Genomic DNA, 17,527 nt, shown 5'->3' on the forward strand with positions numbered 1-17,527 from the left:
GAGTGAATTTCCTTTCATGTGAGAAAACAGAGTCAGGTTTACAGAACATACCATTTTAAATCAGATTGCAACAATTCCTCTGCAACAAGAATGAAGTGTGTGTGTGCACCTACACATTCACCATGTGCAGTGTGCTTATATCCAAAGTGCTCAGTTCAAAATGAAACCGTGCACCATTTCTTAATTCTGTGAATTTTACATGGCTAAGAACACCTGAAACTCACCCACACCTATGGAGAACACCAGCACAATCCTTTTAAAATGGAATCTGCACTCACGCTGCCTTGAGCACCTAACAGCCTTCACGAAGGCCATGTATCACTATCATCATTATTTTACCTCATTCTCAGTTAAGGATGCAGAAGGAGATGAACTTTTGTTAAACCCAAGTGCTGAAGACGCTGTTGCAGAAGCCCGATTTCGCTTCTTCAGTGGTTTGCAAGCATCAGACAAATTTTTCGTTGCTGTAAAACAAGTTTATTTTATAAAGTTTAAAACCTTAAACTTCCCACCTCCTTACTGTTTTGAATGAACCCCTTCACACAAGTAAAGTCCTAAAGAGGAATCTTTTGGTTCCTTTAGCTGTCACTAAGGCCTTAACTTTGCAGCATGGAAAACTGACTTAAAAAAAAAAAAAAAAAAAAAAAGCAGACAAACTAATCAAAGACTCCTACCACCTATTCCACCCCAAAACCAACAATCCGGGGCCAATGTAGCTTTGTCCATACCTGGATCCACGACCCACTACAGGATTATTTCACACAAATTCTATAGATAATTTCATGCTTAAAATGCCTAGAGTATACCTCTAAAAACAGTATCACTTTCATGTTTAAATAGCAATCCTATGTTCAAATTTCACAAATGCTACAAATCCTTGCTTAAAAAACAGCTAATTTTTAAAAATGTCACCAACCTTGTGCAGCACAAAGAAAACAATCTCTGATCATCACGGCTTACCCATGGTGTTTCTGTGTTAACCTATCAGACAAGTGTCTCCACAGAATCATTCACACCGGCCAAAGGGTCTGATTTTTCCTTGTTACTGTTTAGCTAAGCTGTTTTTCACAGAAAGTCCTTTAAGCTGATTTCTTTATCATATGAAATAGAAACAACTAGTCATGACTTTTACTCTTGGCTGGTTAAGTACCATCAAGAGCCTAAATCAGAGTGACAGAACTTATGGTAACAACTCATCTCATAAAGAACTCAGAATTTCTGGTTAAAATTTCTCTTCTAATAAAATTTCAAACTGACAGATAATGAAGTCAAGTGAAAAATCAGTAGAAAAGTAACTTCAATATGACCGAATCCTTACAGTCTGCGCATTAAATCAGGTATTTTTCAATTCCACAAGATCTTTTCCATCTATTTTTGGTATTAGCTTAACTGATGACTCTTCTGAGGCACCCCTGGATCCCTCATGCCCAGCCCTGCTTTCATTTTCCCTGTCCCTCTCAGGTGCCCACACTAGACGGTCCCCAAGAGCAGAACCAGGCCTCCCTGCTCACCCACCCAGGCACCCAGAAGAGCCAGGAAGAAGCCTGAGCACATTACCTGCCTGGCTCTTGAGTGAGGAGGCTGCCTCTATAGCCTTGTACGAGCTCGTTCTGGCCGTTTTGTCGGTGATTGTCTCTCTCTGTTATTTAAAAAAAAAGGGGGGGGTGGACAAAGAGAAAGAAAACAAAGGAAAAAAATCTCCTAATGTGAATGAACACAGGCTGCTGAAAATTTACAAAATAGAAAATTCTTCCTTTGGAAAAGTATTCCTCAACAAGACCACAGTTGTCCAAAATGATTTTTTTTTTAAAAAAACCCTAAACCAATTCTCTCTAGAAGCTGTCAGAAGGGTAGATAGGCAGGGTTATGCTAATACCTGCTGTAGTTCTGTTAAGGTACCTTACATAAGTTATATTCATGTACTACCCAAACTTCCCACTGAACCCAAAGCAGAATAAAAATTAGGAGGAAATCTAGTTTTCTACTCAAGAGGCCCAATCAAATTGAAGTCACCTCTGCTCTGTCAATGCCAGCATAACTAGGGTAACTCATATTACTACTACACTAGGATTTCTAAATTTTGAGACAAACTCCACATTTACCTCACAGAGATCATCAATAAAACACCTTCACAACTGAAGATTAAGGGAAAAGTTTCAAAAGGCTGAAGCCTGTAATTTTAGCTATTTGATACTTGCTGCTCTTTCAGAAGACCCACATTTGGGTCTCAGGACCCTTGTCTCAAAACTCAATAACCATCTATAACTTGAGATCAAAGGTATTCAACACCCTTTTCTGGCTTCCAAAAAATACACTTAAACACACACACACACACACACACACACACACACACACACACACACACACACACAAATAAAAATAGATTGTTAAAAAAATATTCAAGGGGCTGGGGATTTAGCTCAGTGGTAGAGCGCTTACCTAGGAAGCGCAAGGCCCTGGGTTCGGTCCCCAGCTCCGAAAAAAAAAAGAACAAAAAAAAAAAAATATTCAAGGCTGGAGAGCTGGCTCAGAAATTAAGAGCACTGACTGCTCTCCCAGAGGTCCTGAGTTCAATTCCCAGCAACCACATCGTGGCTCACAACCTTCTGTAATGAGATCTGATGCACACTCCTCTGGTGTGTCTGAAGACAGCAATGGTGTTCCCACATACATAAAACAAATAAATAATTCTTTAAAAAATATATATATATCTTCAAAATAAAAAAGGGGCTAACTAGTTGTAGAACCTATGTCTATTATAACCTTGGATTCAATTCCTAGAAATAAGTAAAAAAAAAAATGGGAACTGGATATGGTGGTGAGGATATGTTAATTTGAGGCCAGCCTGGGCTACATAGTGAGAGATCCTGTCTCACAAAACTAAAGGTTTAGTATCACAAATATTTTGTGCTGGGATTTTGAAAAATGCAGTTCAATCCAGGCGTGGTGGCACATGCCTTTAATCCTAGCACTGGGAAAACCAAGGCAGGTGGATCCCTCTGAGTTTGAGGCTAGACTGGTATATATAGCAAATTCTAAGCCAGACAAGGCTAGTAAGACTGTCTCAAGCAAGTAAATGGATAGGCGGACAGATGGACAGTAAAAACAAAAGAGGAAAATACAGTTCAAAATGCCTTCAGTAAGATTGATGGCACAAGCCAGCCAGCCAGCCAGTAAGTAAAAACAAAAATAAAGAAAACTATAATTCAAAGTGCCCTCAGCAAGTATGTTAGCCACAGACAGACAGACAGACAGACAGACAAGACAAGACAGAAAACTATAATTCAAAATGCCCTCAGCAAGGTATGGTGGCACAAGCCTGTACTTCAAGTGCTCATGAGGGCACAGGCAAGAGGACTAGAAATTAAAAGGCCAACCTGGGCTACAGAGAAAATTCTCAACCAACCTAGCTACAAGAGGTCCTATCTCAAACAACAAAAAAACCAACCTAAAATAAACAACAGCACAGGAACAGTGCTGCCTAATAGTTACAGTGCCACTCCAAGAGACAGGGACCTCACACAGTACCAGACCTCAGATCTCATTCACTGATACCTATATAGCCAGAGCAGATAAAACTCCATTGAGAATAGTCACAAAAATTCTGTTTATAACTTTCTTAATGCTGCTGGCTCATTATATGTAATAAATACATATCAGGAATTATATGCAATATTACTTAGATTAATAAAGACCAAACCAGAAGGACAACACTACTTTTTGAAAGGCTCTCTTTGGCTGGCCTTGAACTAGAGATCTGTTTGCCTCTGCATTCCAAAAGCTAGGAGAGTAGACACTACTACTTTTTAATCATGTGCTACTTTCTAATCTGTTGAGCTAATATAAAAAATTATGCCTAAATGTTTGATATGAATTATACTATTTAAAATGTTATTACACATATTTAAAGGGCTTCTTCAGGTATGTACTTCTTGGTACTTTTAAACTTTATTAACTCAGTAATACTTCACCACTACATAGTCTGTGTGATGGCAAATGAATCCAAGAAACACGTTATACACCGGAAAAATGGATGAAACACTATAACTAGAACCTTAAAGAATATAAGTTATAAGTAGATAGACAGAAATAATTATAAACACTATAGTTTACACTTGAGCAATGTGAGATTTTTTATTCTTCAAAATTAGGGAAAAAAAGAAAGATGATAAAGGCAACTTGATCAGTAAAAGTATCAAGCTTGACTCAAAATCATAAATATATAACTGTGTCAGAATGCCTGAAAAATATAAATTCAAATATACAGTACAAAGCCTAATAAAGCTCAATTTACCAAAAGGTTAACTTGACAGTTACCTCAGACAGATGAAACAAGTGGTGCTAAAAGGCTCTCTCTACATGTGGGCGTCACATGTAGAGAAGCAGGCAGACTAACCCACTGCTGCTCTGCATACACAGATTTTGGTCTTGGTCAGTTTCACTTTCCTTCAATACTAGGCAAGTTGTCCTAACAGATGCTGGTAAAACTGACACTTGCAGCCCTGAGTTCCTTTTCAATCATTCTGTAGTTTCCCTTTTGCCTCAGTGCTGCCCACATTGGGTTTCCAGTGAATAATATTATGAATTACAAACAAAGTGAATAAATTCATATAATCCATTTCCAGTGTCCATCACAGATTCTTTAACTTCCTTTTGCAGTGAAAAGTGTCTTTAATGGGTTTCATATTCCTGATTTACACACTGAACGATAATCCCTACAGACAAAGCATGGCACCAAGTACTAGCAATGACACTGAAGGTCAGGACCATGCTCCTTGAGCAATCAACAACTGAGCTATGGCCTTCAATCTGAGTCATTTTTTAGCACATAAAATAAAAAAATCATTACTTAAAATACTACTCAAAGCATTTGGATGTTGTTTCCTTGAACAAGTTCATACCAAATAGTTCCTGTGCTAATGTTCCTAATTGTTAATGAACATTTCCTTTCTTCAGTGACCTTCTCAATGTAGAAAAAGAGCTAGCTTTACTACTAAATACTACTGTGGCAAGAGCCCAGAAAACTCCATTGCCTGTATCTTGTCGGGGTCTCAAGAATTCCATAGAATACACTCTCACAGGCCAGAGAAGCCCAGAACATTACCTTCCGAAGACTGTGCTTATCTGTCCTAAGTCTTTTCCTGGGTGCGTCTTCTACATCCACATCCTCAGGAGGGTCATCTGTCCTTTTTGTGTGGGTCCTTTTTTTCCCACTGGTATTTCCTTGGAATGAAGAATGAGAGTTGGAGTAAATGCACAGGAAAAGAATTCACATGCTGCTCTGGCATTCAGCGTGCAAACCAGTGACAGGTACTCACCAAACAGGCTCATGTCCAAGGCCTATATGTTACAAATCCAATCTTTTTGCAAAAAGGAACTAGGGACCCATAAATATTTTACCTAAAGATTATTATCTTGGTATTTGCTGTACTTTTAATGTGCTATAGAATTAAATTTAAGTACAGCCCAGTCTTTTTGTTTTTGTTTTGTTAAAACAAGTCCATTACAGGTGGACATGGTAATACCAGCACACAGGAAGGCTTAGTATGAGAGTGTTTGAGCTCAATGCCAGCTTTGGTTGCACAGCAAGACACTGTTTCAGGGTGGGGAAAAAGAAGTATTTATTTACAAGCATGCAAAGACAAGTAGTATTTAAGTTAAATTTCAAAAAACTACAACTTTGGGGTTAGAAAGGTGGTTCGGTGGTATAGAGCACTTGTTCTTGCAGTGGACCTAGGTTTTATTCCCAAAACCCACTAAGTGGCTCACAATCATCTGTAATTCATTTCAGGGGATCCAACGCCTTCTTCTGGCCTCTGTGTGAATATACACACATTCAGGCAGAACACTCACACACATAAAAACATCTAAATGTTTTTTTAAATAAATAAACATAAGTACAACTTGCTATTATGTATTTTCTTAAAAACTATTTTTTGTTTGTTTTTATTTGTTGAGACAGGGTTTTCCTGTGTATCCCTGGCTGTTCTAGAACTCACTATGGAGACCAGGTGGCTTCATACCCAGAGACCTTCCTGCCTCTGCCTCCTAAGTACTGGGATTAAAGGGAATGGTGCCACCACCACTAGGCTTAAATAACAAATTTTGAAGTAGCAAAGTTACATCTGCATGTGAAAATTAAGCCCTTCCTGCTATTCATTTGACAATACCTTATTTCAGGTGTCCCTAAATATCACTAATGTACAATAAAGTATTCAAATATCACTGAATTAAAAAGATATGATAGAAGAAAAAAATAAATTCTAGAACCAACTACTTTGAATACGCCAATGTTTATTTTGAATACAAATTCTTTATCTTCATGTGCACAACTGTTTGTTAGGGTTCTATTTAATCACACTTCCTTTTGTGAGTGAGTGAGTGAGTGAGTGAGTGAGTGAGTGAGTGTGTGTGTATGTGTGTGTGTTACTGAGAAAACCTGGGGTTTAAATTATATCCTGAGCCATCTTTTTCTTTTTATCTTGGATAAGAAAATTTTACTACATTGGCTAGAAATGCCTTAAATCCTCAGCCTCTTGAGTAGCTGAAACTACAAGTGTTTGCCATCAGGCCTTACTATCTAGAAAACTTAACAGTGTCATTTTCAATCTCATTATCGTTGTTAACACAGTACAGACATCTCCAGAAAGCCTCATGGGGAGGCCCAAGTTCCACACCTTGGGAGCCAACTACGGCATAAGACTGATCCTCAGTTCTGGGACTCAAGTTACTAGTGAAGGAATCAAGTAATCATAGTTAGCTCTAGGCTAGTATGAAGAGGCCTCTGAAAATCTGGGCTAGGCTTTAGTACTGAGCACACTACTGCAGACTGTCTGCAGAGGTTGGGAAGAAAGAGGTCTGTCTACAAGGCTGAGCAGGACATGAGGATTTCTCACTCAGTCACTATGGAGTCACAAGGACCCAACAGACACCTCAGCAGGTTTACACTCACAGGTCTAAGACTGAGCCCCAGGTATTGACCACCTGTAAGTCCACTGTGAGGTGCATGTTTGTCACTCTTTTTCATAAATACCCAGAGCACTGTCCACTTTACCTGGGATGACACACAGTCCTTCCTCCAGATATCTGAGTTCCCTAACACTGAGTCAGCAGAACAGCAGACGATGGAAGATTATACATCTTTACGGTCAACACCAAGCTGATTAGGAAGTCATGGTTCAAGGCATTTAGGAATAGCACTCACTTGACACAGTATGAGTGGAAAACCATCCTTATGTACCTACGGACTACAACTCCAAATACACTTATTATTTAGAGTAAGCTAATCTGGCTTATGCCTGCCCCTTTTATGTATACCAGCCATACTGAAAAGAAATGTTACTCAAAACTTATTGCATTAGCACACCATGAGGTGAATCTGCATTTTAAAGAAAAGTTCACAAACTCTAAACATTCTTGCTATTTTAAACTACAGCATCTAAACAAACATGGGCAAACTAAAAACCAGACAAGCCTATTCAGAATCAACATAATGAGCTGATCTGTAATTCTAGTGTTTAACTCAGACTAAGCCACACGGGCTCATGTATTTGGATGTGAATGCTTGGTCCCCAGTAAGTGGAACAGTTTGGGACTGATTAGGAGGTGTGGTCTTGTTGAAGGAGGTGTATTACTGGAGGGTGGGCTTTGAGGTTTCAAAAGCCCACACCATTCCCAGTTAGCCCTCTCTGCCACATGCTTATAGATCAGTTATCTCTCTAGCACCATGTCTATCTGCCTTCTGTCATGATTACCTCCCTGATGATCATAGAATCATGCTCTAAAATTTTAAGTCCCCAATAAACTCTTTCTTCTATAAATTGTCTTGGTCATGGTGCTTTGTCATAGCAAGAGAAAAGTAAGACACCTAGCAAACCCTAAATCAAGATAAGTATATTCCATGAGGGGCAGAAGGGCAACTAATGTATGTATGGTCACAATCTAATACTTGGCAGCTCTTCTAGGACTGCCTAGGATACTTTGGCTTTCATATCTAGCATCTCCAAAACTCAATAGTGAATCTTAGAAGTTACAAACTGTTTCTGTATTTTTCCTTAACATTTAAATATATTACACTTTATTTTTTCATTAACAGGATTTTTTTGGGGTTTTTTTGAGGTTTTTTTTTGGGGGGGGTGTCTTTTACAACTTGTGTGTCTAAGTGCTTATACACCACAAATCTGACCGACATTTTCTCCAGTTCTTCCTCATCTTGCCATAGCCCAAGCTGATATTTGATGTACTATGTCTTAAAGTTTTCAAGCTGAAAGCCTAGAAATGAGACACCCAAGTGAAGGTCAACCAGTCATTTCACAAGTACTCAAGCCAACAGGCCAGAAACTAACTGCTCTTACTGGGCCTGACCCATTCAACTAAGACTAAGTGCTAGAAGTACCCACCTTTCCTTCTTTCCTACACTAACCCTCAAGTACCACAGCCAGAATCCCTACTCTGTATAAACAGCACAGTAAAGGTTCTGTACACTATCCAAATCACCTGCATGCGGTGGGGGGGCGGGGAGGGGAGACAAGGACAACACACAACACCGCAGGTGGGGATTTGGTATTCTGTGAATGTGGTCACACTCTATCACACCCAAGCAGAAGACATATGTAAAGGTGTATGTTTACCAGAGTCTTCTTCAGACTGGGCAGAGATCATTAGGGAAAACTTTGTATTATATCGTGCTTTCTGCTTTTCATTGAGCATGCTCCATTGGGACCCAAGCAATTCTTCAATCTCCTCCTCTGAGGCATCTGGGTGTTCAGCTACGACCTATGAACAAAGAAAGGACAATAAGAACTCTATACTCACAAAATTTATTGTGAGTTACATAAAATCAAAGTTCTGTAGGATTGCATATGTAGAATTTTTATTCCCACAACAGAATTGTGTCCCAGTAAATTTGGTTCAAGAAAACTAACACATAACTGATACAGTGATTCACTAAAACTTTCTAAGTGAAAATAACTGATAAATGATGAGGAGAAAACATGTACTTTTCTAAAATCACTAAATCATTTGAAAAGTTATAATTTCCCGGACATCCTTGAGTGATTAATAGTCAGGCAAGCTGTGAGCATGGAGTGCGATTTTGATTTGTCATCTTCACCAACTACAATAGCCTAACTCCATCTTTCAATCCACATCACGGACAGACAAGTATACAACAAACAAGAGACACAGGCCACAGTCTACCTACAAGAGACACAGACCACAGTCTACCTACAAGAGACACAGACCACAGTCTACCTACAAGAGACACAGGCCACAGTCTACCAACAAGAGACACAGACCACAGTCTACCTACAAGAGACACAGGCCACAGTCTACCAACAAGAGACACAGACCAACAAGCAAACCCCATTTCTGCCTAAGCCAGCAGAAAGACAACAGATCTACACAGACAACAGATTCTCCAGTTACAGGGGATCAATACCTTCAGAGTATGCTCAGAATGCCCCATCCCATCCTACCAGCAAGGAATGCACATTTTCACAAGTCTAGGTGGTTCGGGTGCATAGTAACAATTAATCAGTAACCTCCAACTTTAACTGCAGATGGCAATAATCCAAGGGAGGTAAAGCCAACAGAGTTTTTTAGATCCTGCCTCAGGCTAGAGTGGAGTGCAATTGATGACTATGTAAGTGAACTCTAACTGCACACTATCACCTTGATCTATCCATACTGTTCTCACTATGGTGCCAATCTAAGCTTTCAGTTATAATGCTTAGCACTACAAGGGCTAACTGAAATGAATCTGGGTCCCAGAAAGATAAGAGTAGAAAAAAATCTCTAAGCAGTAGTCTAGCACCTACTTTCCTATGTGTAGATGCCCCCCACCCCCGTCAAAAAAAAGCCTAGAACTTGCTGGAATAAAACTAGCTAGAGTTCCTATCTGTCATAGCTCTGCCAAACGTCCAAAGGACACAAGCACATAGCTCCCCATCAGATCTGTCTCAGCTATGCTGTCAAATGCTTGTGGTATCCACTGAGAGCTCATCAGCTACCCTGCCGCAGAAGGTCTGCCATGATAACTGACCACACACTACTGAGTACTTTGTAGCATGTCAAGTTCAATGGTTAACTATGTTTCCTTAAGTGTTAACACTTAATGTTGGCCATAAAGGGCACCTGGGCAGAGGCCCACTTTCTCACATGACCACTTTCTCTTTTGGATAAACACAGTTAGATACTGTGGTACAAGTAAATAGGGGATATATCATATTCGTCAGACTTTATAGAAGCAAAAGGATCTACATACCATTCTACAGCTTGCTTTCTTATTCAACATCTAATAAATTCACTTTGGCATATTATGCACTATAAGAACAGATCACAACTACCACTGACAATTTTTTAGTGTTGAATATTGTGCTTTCCTTTGGTGAGATGCAAGGGTGAAATCATTTTAGAGTAAATACTTACGCATGAAATTATAGGAAAGAAACAAAGCATGTAGGTATTGTCAAACTTCTCTCTAAAACAGGTATGATAAAGTATTTATTCTCCACCAACTTTGTGTAAAAATTGCTACCTTGCTCATTTTCTCAAGCCCCAAGTAGCTAGCTCCAAGATGACTGTTGCTCGCCTGATGACTATGCAATAATGAGTCATCATGAATTCATGGGGTTGAACAATACCTCTTCATGTACTTATCAGTCACTGAAGCTCATCTGTAAATTGCCATTTTGTCTCTTAAGATTGACTGATGACAAATCTTCTCGTTTCAATTTTGTATGGTGTCCTTGACACACAAGAAAAAAATCTCCATTTTAAAACAGTTCCTTCACAATCTGTCGTCAGCTTAGCTAATTTCAAAAAGCCTTTCCTTGAAGGCTGGAGAGACTGCTCAGCAGTTAAGGGCATTGGCCGCTCTTTTAGAGGACCTGGTTTGACTTCTAGCACCAACATGGTAGCTTAGAAATGATTGTGACTCTAATTCCAGGGAATATAACAAACTCTTCTGGCCTCTGAGGCCAGCAGGGACATAACTGGTACACAAACATAAATTTTATTTATTTAATAGCCAAAAAATTTTTTTTTCTAAAAAAGGGACTAGAGAGACATCATGGAAATATACGTGAAACCCAGAGAGCCAAACCAATACTACAATGCAGGTGTCTTGGGCATTTTGTCTGGGAGGAAGCCAGGTGAGTTTAGAGGATTAGAATAGAACAATGGCTACCCAGTTACTTTAAAGCTAATTAATACATCTTATAGTCTGTCTCATTTATTTAGAAACTAGCTGCCATTTTTTTAATGCATTTACAGGGGTTGGAGAGATAGCTCAGTGGTTAAGAGCACTGAATGCTCTTCCAGAGGTCCTGAGTTCAATTCCCAGCAACCACACGGTGACTCACAACCATCTGTAATGGGATTCAATGCCCTCTTCTGGTGTGTCTGAAGACAGTGACAGTGTACTCACATAAGTAAAATAAATACATAATTAAAAAAAATGTTTTAAAAGAAACATTTTCATCTCTCCTGAGATGAAAAACTCCTCTTCCATATAGACAAAACTTTGTCTGCTTTTAACTTATTTTATAAATGCATATGCCTGCATATGTCTGCACACCATGTGCACACCTGGTTGTCAGAGTTCAGAAGAGTGTCAGATACCCTGAAACTGGAATTACAGTCATGAGGTACTACGTGTGTACTAGGAATTGAATGATGGATCTATTCTAAGTACTATTAAGGCTTTCCATTGCAATGGACTTAAACTATTTTTGTGCTTTTAAATATCCTTAACAGTCTGATGTATGTTCAGCTTGAAAACTAATACTTCTAAAACCTCAGGGCACTAATAAATGCTGGACTTGAAAGTTCTCATTCTGCCATGTCATTGCATTTGCTGTGCCTCCATTACTATATCCTCACTTTCATAGCCTGAGCTCTGGAAGAGCAGCTCGTGTGCTTAATCACTGAGCCATCTCTATATAGCACAGGCTAGCTGCCTGACTCTGCTGGCTAAGTGCTGGGATTAAAGGTATGTACCAGCACTTTGAGCTTTTGACTGAGCTTTTAAAACTACCCATGATTACAGGGCCTGGTAGTAGTATGTATCTTTAATCACAACATTCTGGAAGCAGAAGCAAGGAGATCTTTGTGAGTTCTAGACCAGGCAGAGCTACCCAGTGAGATCCTGTGCCTAAATAAATAAATAAATCTGTGTGCCCATAGATACATTGATCCCCAGGAGATAGAGTTGCAAATTTTGTGAGTCAATTGACATGGATGGTAAATATCAAACTATACCCCTCTGCATGAATAGTATGGGCTCTTAACCATTGATCCACCTTTCCAGTCTCAATAGATTTTCTAATTCTTAAATAAACCTTCCATTCCCAAGGAAGACGTTATTAGTTCTGTTTTGTCCTTTTATTGAGAATGAAGTGGTCTCTCTATGTAGTCCAGGCTATCCTCAAATTCAATCATTCCGTGTCAGTCTCCAAATGGTGTAACAGTACAGCTATCCATTACCATGCTCAACATAGTTTACAGATTCCTCTTCAAGAAACTGCTCCAATATTTTCTCTGAGAAGACTTCTAAGTTACCATGTAGGGACAAAATAGCATGTTCCACCGTGTTCTTATAATACCCATAACCATTCAGTTAATCAGCTCCTTAAATTCTTCATGATCCTGCACCAGGCCGTGCTGCCTGACACAAAACAGGGGCTGGTTTAACCCCCATATAATATTTGAATAAGAGATATTATTTTTTATTTTTAAATTAATTTAAGGTTAGTTAAATTAAGTTAGTTATTCATTGTGTATGTTGCATGTGTAGTCATCAGAGGACAACTTAGTGAACATGATTCTTGATGAGGCCTGCTCCTTTCAAGATAGCTGTAGCCATTTTATATTCGGTCTCCATTCTGCTCATAAGGTGAAATTAAGTTCAGGTTCCCAGACTCTACTTCCCAGAAATAATTATCCATAGCTGACACTAAAAAATGTTACTAATAAGCCAGAAAGTTATGGCTGAATCACTTGTACCCTGTTATCTCACTGTTCTGAAATTCCCCTGTTCACCACCTGTCCACCCCCCTTACCTCACTCAGGACCAGCCAGCGTGAAGGTTGTCTGATGATACTCTGTCTAGTTAGACAAAAATGGTACACCACTTCACTGCTTGCCTTTGAACTTTTGAACCTGGGTTTTCCTATAAAAACCCTGCCCTGAGGACTGGCTGGTGACACAATTAGGTTTTTCCTTCCTGTAGTCTTGGATGCCCAGTGTTATGGTGTGCGTTTATGAACTCTTCTTGCTCAACTGAGACTGGTGTGAGCATGGTTTATGTGGACATTTCCAGATCCCAACAGTGCTCTCCTTCCACCAAGTGTACCCCAGGGAATCGTTCTAGGGTCACCGGTTGGTGAAAATGCCTTAACACCAAGCCATCTCTCTAATCCAGGTGGTATCTCTCTCTCCTACTATTTTTGGGGGAGAGGGAGTGTTTCTAGACAGGATGTGTAGTCCTAACTATTCTGGAACTCGATTTGTAGACTAGGCTGGCCTTGAACTCAAAGAGACCCATGGGCCTCTGCCTCCCAAGTGCTAGGATTAAAGTTGTGTACCACTATCATCCAGTTTTCTCTTTATTATTTAAATACATATTTATTTTTATTTGTATGAGTGCTTGCCTGCATACATGTATGTGTAGCACATACATGTTTGGTAGCAAAAAAGGATGTTGGATCCCTAAGAACTGGAGTTATTAGCTGTGAGCCACAATGTGGGTATTAGGGTATGAGGTAACTATTGAGCCATTCCTCTAAGCCCCCAGATACTACTAATTACTGGTGACTTTAATATGTATTTGGAATTCTGAACAAAAAAAATTCCATGAAAGGAACATTTTAATAGGCAGGGCTTCATGACTAACACTATAAAGAGTCTTGGTTCCTTACAATGGAAATGAGACAATGGCACCAAGAGATGATATATTTCACAGTAAAAAATAAAAGTACTTAAATACTTTATTCACTTATATATTATTATCCTTTTAAGAATTATAGAAATAAATCTTCAACATACTTGGTGCTAACATCACCATCTTTATAAGTGAGCATGAACTGAACACTTCAAAATAGCTTAAGGGAAAATGCTCACCAAGAGCTGAATGTCAAGGTCTAAACCCAGCTTGCAGCAAAGGGAGGCCTAGTGAAATTCATTTCCCACTTCCCACTGCTACTGAAACTTTTTAAGTACTTTGAAGAACATAGTGGCAACCAAGCCTACAAATGTCTGTGTTCCAACAGTAACTGTTACACCTAAAAACTAAACTGTGTTTAACCAGTATACTAAGAAACAGGATTCTGCAATAAAGGGATGTTCATCATTTGGAAATCCTATGGCATGACAAAACAACTCAGAACCCATCAGAGTTCTTACCTCATCCCTGTGTTTTTGACAAAAGACTAAGAACTGGGCTGCTGAGTCTCCCTTTCTGCTCCGTGAGGCAGATCCTGTGGACCTTTTCCTCCCGGCAGGAGAACCTACGCCTCTCTTAGGTTCAGCATCCGCCATCTTTGGAGGTGTACTCTTTTCTGTGCCGGGGTCTCCTTCCTGGTTCTCAGCAGAACTAGACCTTTTGGCTCTTCGCCTTCTCTTTACGGGAATGTCCTCTTCTCTCATAGTCCCAGGGTCTACAGCAGCTTCTTCATTGGCCACTGAAGAGTCCACCATTTCTCCCAAAGGTTCTGTAGCAATGCCAGCCTCCTTAGCCACTTGAGGGTTGAGGCGCAGTTGGTCCCCCACATAAAGGAAAGTAAACTTGGCTTTCCGCTCCTCTACTGACATGCTAGCAGCTTCCTCAGCCTGGACAATGCCCATTTCCCACTGGGCTCTCAATCTCCCTGAAATAGGTTTCAACAACTGGAAAAAAAAAATTATAAATTTTATTGCATAATATAAAAGGTGACTCAATTAAAAACACTTTTACAATATTATCAGATAAGGAAAACCTATAAAAACCTAACTAAAAACTTGTTATAACTCTGATGACAACTATTGTTTCTTTAAACTAGCAATGAACTTTAATGGCTTTAACTAATATTTTCTTTCTATAAAAAGAAATAAAATAAGAAAATAAATTATTCCTGGGAGTCATCAAATGAGTAAAAGAAAAATCACATACTTAGGTAAAAGTAAATGACAAATGGAGGCTGGGCATGCCGGCTCACATCGGTAACTCCAGGGCTAGGGAGGCAGAGGCAGGGGGATCTCTATGTACTCAAGACCAGCCCGGGCTACAAAAAAAGACCCTATCTTAAAAAAAAAAAGTATATGACCAACTTAAGAAATCACTTAAGGGTTGGGGATTTAGCTCAGTGGTAGAGCGCTTACCTAGGACGCGCAAGGCCCTGGGTTCGGTCCCCAGCTCCGAAAAAAGAACCAAAAAAAAAAAAAAAAAAGAAATCACTTAAATCAACTATCAGGTCACACTAAAGGAATGTCTATCACCTTGATTTTCTCAGCTTTCGTGGGTGCCTGCTTGGCACTTTCTTGGCATAATTTTTCAAATTGTTCTTCTCCTTCAAAAGCAACAAGGCTCTTCTCAAATATCCAAGCTCTTTCTGGGGCATCACCAAAGAATTGTACATGATACTGGCGTGCACTTTTTTTCTGACCTAATTTTAAAAATAAAAAACATCAATATTAGAGTTTGGGGTTAAACTGGGCTTTGAAATTATTTTATTTGATGTTGTTTGTGCTTATTAATCTCAACATGAATTCTACCTTTTTATCCTCAATATACTCCATGCACAAGAAGAAAATCCACTAATCAAGAGATACAGAGAAAGCACAAAAGGAGACTCAGGGGGAAAGAATCTAAATAAAACCACATCTTCATCTTTAAGAGACTTTAGACAGGACAAGACATCACCAGAAGGGCACTTCCACAAAAGGCAAGAGCGTCAGTGAAAGAGCAGTACCCTGGGCTGGACCCGTCCCTACCCATTAATGACCTCGCCCACTGCCGGGGAATCTGATGCCCTCTTTTGGTTACCGTGGGCACAGTGCTTAAGTAAGAGCATTCAACCTCAAAGAGTCCCTGAGACCACAGCAGACCCCTCAGATATCCCTAACTGTCACTCTGAGCTGCAGGAAGAAGAGTCCCTGAGACCACAGCAGACCCCTCAGATATCCCTAACTGTCACTCTGAGCTGCAGGAAGAAGAGTCCCTGAGACCACAGCAGACCCCTCAGATATCCCTAACTGTCACTCTGAGCTGCAGGAAGAAGAGTCCCTGAGACCACAGCAGACCCCTCAGATATCCCTAACTGTCACTCTGAGCTGCAGGAAGAAGAGTCCCTGAGACCACAGCAGACCCCTCAGATATCCCTAACTGTCACTCTGAGCTGCAGGAAGTAGCAGCATTGCTCAGTGCAGCCAGAGGAATGAGCAGGAACTACTAACCCCTGAAACTTCAGATTTTACTGAGGTTGAAGGAGAGACAGACACAGATAAGCCAGCCAAAAGGTCAGATCTCAGTACCAAGAGAAGAGATCTTCAGCCTTTATCCTAAAGGAAATAATATCCAGGACTTCCTGTATAGCTACAACACCAAGAAGAAAAACCTCTTCTAGCATCTTAAGTAAAGCAGCTGATGGCAATGTCAACCCTCTAAAGCAGAGGTGGTCAGGTGTTGAAAACTTTATGCTCTAAATATTATGCTCACACACAAAGCTAACACAAGGACCCAGGTCCAGGAAGTTTCCCATAAAAATCAACCTAAAAATAGAGGTTCTGGACAGGCTCTCAAGGTTACAAACTCAAAAGTGCAAGATAAAGACACTGAACAGAGAAATATCCTTTTTGTTAGGGAAAGAGGGAGATTAATTTTTTTTATTTTTTAGTGAATTTAATATTTTCATTTTATCTTATTTTGTTTCTTTTGAGACAGGGTTTCTGTGTGTCACCCTGGCTGTTTTGGAACCTGCTTTGTAAACCATGCTGGCTCAAACTCAGAGATCCACCTGCCTCTGCTTTGAGAATACTAGGATTAAAGGAGTATGCTACCATGCCCTGCTATGTTTTATTTTTACTATTTTATGTATGTAGGTATTTTGCCTGTGCATATGCTGGATCCAACTCCCAGCACTCACATGGCAGCTCACAACTACCTGCTACTCCAGTTCCAGGGGATCCAATACCTTCTTCTGGCCTCCAGGCATTGCACACACAGTACACACAAACACATTCAAACATTCATACATATAAAATAAATAAGATGTATGTAAACATATACGCACACATACACACATGTACGTACGTATGTGTATATATAAAATAAACGTATGTATGTATGTATGTATGTATGTATGTATGTATGTATGTATAAAATTTAAGACCAAAGAGATGGTTCAGTGGTTAAGAATACTTGGTTGTTCTTGCAGAGGACTCAGGTCTCATCAGTCTACAGAACCCATATAGTAATGATAATTCTCCATAACTCCAGTTTCCGGGGATGGAGTACCTCTTCTGGATTTCTTCATCACTAGATACACACACA

At 39.7% G+C, this 17,527-nt stretch overlaps 1 protein-coding gene across 20 annotated transcripts in view; it reads right to left on the reverse strand.

Moving 5' to 3' along the window:
* Nsd2 (nuclear receptor binding SET domain protein 2) overlaps nucleotides 1-17,527 on the reverse strand; it is a 78,140-nt gene that overhangs the window by 27,509 nt on the left and 33,104 nt on the right. For all 20 annotated transcript variants that reach the window (NM_001191552.2, XM_039092433.2, XM_039092430.2 and 17 more), the window contains 6 exons: nucleotides 15,475-15,641; nucleotides 14,404-14,886; nucleotides 8,631-8,775; nucleotides 5,105-5,223; nucleotides 1,558-1,639; nucleotides 340-464 (listed from right to left, as the gene is read on the reverse strand). In NM_001191552.2, coding sequence (NP_001178481.2) covers nucleotides 340-464; nucleotides 1,558-1,639; nucleotides 5,105-5,223; nucleotides 8,631-8,775; nucleotides 14,404-14,886; nucleotides 15,475-15,641 — 1,121 coding nt within the window. The remainder of the gene's footprint in view (nucleotides 1-339; nucleotides 465-1,557; nucleotides 1,640-5,104; nucleotides 5,224-8,630; nucleotides 8,776-14,403; nucleotides 14,887-15,474; nucleotides 15,642-17,527) is intronic.

The sequence above is a fragment of the Rattus norvegicus genome, chromosome 14, assembly GCF_036323735.1.
Source record: "Rattus norvegicus strain BN/NHsdMcwi chromosome 14, GRCr8, whole genome shotgun sequence".
Lineage (NCBI taxonomy): Eukaryota > Metazoa > Chordata > Mammalia > Rodentia > Muridae > Rattus > Rattus norvegicus.